At 36.6% G+C, this 3,585-nt stretch overlaps 2 protein-coding genes across 3 annotated transcripts in view; both read left to right on the plus strand.

Annotated features, from left to right (window-relative positions):
* aldocb (aldolase C, fructose-bisphosphate, b) overlaps positions 1 to 1,361 on the plus strand; it is a 12,782-nt gene extending 11,421 nt beyond the window's left edge. Inside the window, exon 9 of the mRNA XM_016451514.1 lies at positions 375 to 1,361. Coding sequence (XP_016307000.1) covers positions 375 to 467 — 93 coding nt within the window. The 3' untranslated portion in view covers positions 468 to 1,361. The remainder of the gene's footprint in view (positions 1 to 374) is intronic.
* An 848-nt stretch (positions 1,362 to 2,209) lies between these two features.
* LOC107661745 (GPI transamidase component PIG-S-like) overlaps positions 2,210 to 3,585 on the plus strand; it is a 5,822-nt gene continuing 4,446 nt past the window's right edge. Inside the window, exons 1-4 of one of the 2 annotated variants that reach the window (XM_016451511.1) lie at positions 2,210 to 2,259; positions 2,547 to 2,689; positions 2,776 to 2,887; positions 3,005 to 3,094. In XM_016451511.1, coding sequence (XP_016306997.1) covers positions 2,241 to 2,259; positions 2,547 to 2,689; positions 2,776 to 2,887; positions 3,005 to 3,094 — 364 coding nt within the window. In that variant the 5' untranslated portion in view covers positions 2,210 to 2,240. The remainder of the gene's footprint in view (positions 2,260 to 2,546; positions 2,690 to 2,775; positions 2,888 to 3,004; positions 3,095 to 3,585) is intronic. The other variant, XM_016451512.1, reaches the window with a different exon arrangement.

The raw sequence follows: 3,585 nt of genomic DNA on the forward strand, positions 1-3,585 counted from the left end.
TTTTGGTTTTCGGTTTAATTTATAAATTCATTTTGGTGCATCACTAGATCATATTACAAATTTGAGGACAATTTTCCTAGTAAATACATGCATCGAGTATGTTAAAGTACTGAGAATCTAATGTATACTTTAATATAGAAGGTAAATAGAATTATGTAAATATAATATACAATTTTATATAGAATATTATAACATTTAAATAATAAATAATATAATAAAAACAATATAATACTTAAAAAGAATATAAAATTGAATAACAATAGAGCTAGGAAGTGAATCTGTTTAGAATTGTTGGGCTACAATGCTTTGATGTAAGGTCTGTCTAAAACTGCCGATTCAGGCAACATAAACTGACCTTTGTGAACTTTCCTCAGGTTAATGGATTGGCTGCTCAAGGCAAGTACGTCTCCTCTGGAACCGGTGGATCAGCGGGACAGTCCCTGTACGTGGCCAATCATGCCTACTGAACATCCTGTATCCCTTCGTTCCAGCTTCCGCCAGCCAATAGTATAGTGCACAGCTGCTACCCTTCCTGTCACCAACCAATCACAGGCCTATGCTGTCTTCTGTACTTTAGGGTTGTCATTGCAGTGTCTCATGTATCTATTTAAAATGTATTAAACTTTAAGAATGGAGAGGAGAAATAGAAAGGTACGCAGGAGATTGTTTTATTTTTTGAAATATTCAAAGCGTGGTTTCATGCTACAAACAAGAAAACAGTATTTTTTTGTGGCCCGTTTTAAATGGATGTATATGTATATCAGCCGTTCTGTTTTTATCATTCCAACATAAGTCATTCCAATTCAGGCACCAGCCACTCAAGTTGACTTGTCACATTCCTTGCAGTGCAGTATGACCTCATGATGATGTGTGGATGATGTGAATACTAAGTTCAGATCGGTGTATGCCAGCAGGGGCGGTTTATTATAATAGGGAATGAAACCGAGTAATATATTATTGCTAGTTATGATTAACTCCACCAGACTCCGAGGAATATTATTTTGTGTTGTGTTCACATATAATATTAATGCATTGTCTAGGCTGTGTGATTACTGTCCAAGAAATTTAATATAAAATACTAACAATATTAGTTTGAAAAGGACCATTATTTTGAAATTGTGTTGTGTTGTGTGCTTGAGTGTATCATGCTCTCCCTCTCCTCCCTGTATTTGTGACACAGTGCTACATGAATAATAACTAATATTGGTTGTAAACGGCGGAGCAGACCAAACTGGAGCTTTTGGGGAGGGGAGCACTCACCGCTCTGTTGACAAAATGTGATCTTGTGATTTGATGTTGTTCTCTAAGCACTTCGTGTGTCAGATGGTAAAAACTAAAATAAAATACTGTAAAATGCCAGATGCTGTTTGTCATTATTATGCAGGTGTATTTCATATACCTATTGCACACATTTTTAGCTATAACTTATTCCATTTGAGCTTTCCTCAACACCCTCAACAATTTGCTGAATTAAGCATGTTTACATAGATCTAAGTAAATGGGTCATTCTAAGTTATATAATTTAAATAGAAAACATTTAGCTAAACAAATAAGGGGTAAAATATCTGTTCAGTTTCTAAAATTAATGGAGGCATATTTACAAATATAGTACACCCTGGATTTCCATAATTGTTTTAAAGCATTAGAAGCACAAATGCAATTTTTGTGTGTTATGAGACCTATTACAGATGGGTTTGATCAAATATTACTAACACGAAATTGTTTATTTATTTACTTAATTGTAGTAAAAATATTTACTTTTATTGAAACCCAAATCTTTGTTAATTTAAAGGGATAATTCACCCAAAACTGAAAATTCTGTCACAATTTACCCTCTTGTCGTTATAAACCTGCATGACTTTTTCTTCTTTCTTCTGTAGAACACAAAAGAAGATTTATTTTTTATTTTTTTGATGGTAACCAAAACAGTTTTTTAACATTATTCAAAATATCTTATTTTGTGATTTGCAGAAGAAATAAACGCATATAGGTTAAACACGAAATGAGAATGAGTAAATAAAGACTTCATTTTTTTGGGAGAACAACTAACCCTTTAAAAGAGGCATTATTTTTAACTGTAAAGTGCTGCAAACCAGATATAATAAATCGGCTTTTTAAGGAAGTGAGAATGACACTAAACCCGCCCCCTTTAACTCTGATTGGAGGTTTCCGTGCCCTCTGTCGTCTGATTGGATAGAATCCTCCAATAGCGGGTTATGCGGTAGTTATTTCACACAGCAATGGCAGCCCTGCAGCTTGGTGAGTCCTGCTTTAATTCAAAACGATTGCCTCATTTTGCCTTCGAAATTATTTCAGTGTTCACGTATTTTTTTTTGCCACAGTTGTTGTATATTTAAAAGTGCATAACACTAAAGCCAAATGTCAGCGTGTCGCTAGCTTAGTTATGTTAAGCATGTTTTAAGTCAGGGTTGGGTCACTCACTATGTTTTTGTGAGTGAATAATGGATATTTTATGTTTTCCACAATTTCAATGAATATGTAGCTCCTATTTAGTCTTATTTCTTACTGTTTCATTTTGGTCATAGCAGAAAAGCAACGAGGGCGATATGCTGCCCTTGCCATCGCTGCAGTGGTCATTGTGGTGGGCATCCCACTCTGGTGGAAGACCACCGAGACCTACCGCGCCTGGCTCCCTTTCTCTGAGATCAGCGAACTCGACTCCCTCCAGGTAACACGCACTTCGTCCTTCTCAAGACAGAATCATGTTTGTGAATCTGTTAGTTCAGCAATGATATTTTATCGTGTTTTTGACAGCTTCAGCTAAGTGTTGATATCGAGGTGGTCTTCTCGCGAGGAACACTGACCCCAGAACAGCAGAAAAAGTTTCCACTTAGCCATGTCAATGAAAAGGAGCACCAAGTTGATGGTAAGTAATCAATTTCTGAAACTATTTGGAAGCTTCATCATAAAACAAATTAAAAAAAAAACAAAGAACAGAAATTTTGATCCAGAACAGAATACATTGCTCTCTTTTCCTCTTCAGCTAAAACAGGTTTGCGGTACAAATATGAAACCAGATATCGCACTGCCACTATAATGGAGGAAGACGCCTTGAATCAGCCCACTGCTGCAGGTTGAGTGGATTTATTGTTACTAGTAAATGATGATTTAAAACGTTCATATGATGTTGCTAAAAAGAACATTATTTGGTGTAATGAAATGTGTTTATGCGGTTTAAGGTTAAAAAAACACCTTATTTTCCACATACTATACAATATTGTTTCTCCTCTATGCCCTGCCTTTCTGAAACGCGTCGATCTTTACAAAGCTCATCGGTCTGAAAAGCGAGGTGTGCTGTGATTGGCCAGCTATCCAGTGCGTTGTGATTGGCCGAATTCCTCAAGTGTGTGACGGAAATGTTACATCCCTTACCATATTGTAATGCCGTGTCCCGGCCAGAGCGACGAGACACAAACATTAAAACCCATTATAAACGAGGCATTTGTTGCATCCAGTGGGGACATAATTACTGATTATAATGACTTAGGGGCTGTTCACATGTCGCGCCTAAAAACGCGTGGAAAACGCTAGGCGCGCCGCTTTCTGCTTTTTTCCAAAGCGTTC

Source organism: Sinocyclocheilus anshuiensis, unplaced genomic scaffold, assembly GCF_001515605.1.
Source record: "Sinocyclocheilus anshuiensis isolate Anshui unplaced genomic scaffold, SAMN03320099.WGS_v1.1 scaffold207, whole genome shotgun sequence".
In the NCBI taxonomy this organism is placed as follows: domain Eukaryota; kingdom Metazoa; phylum Chordata; class Actinopteri; order Cypriniformes; family Cyprinidae; genus Sinocyclocheilus; species Sinocyclocheilus anshuiensis.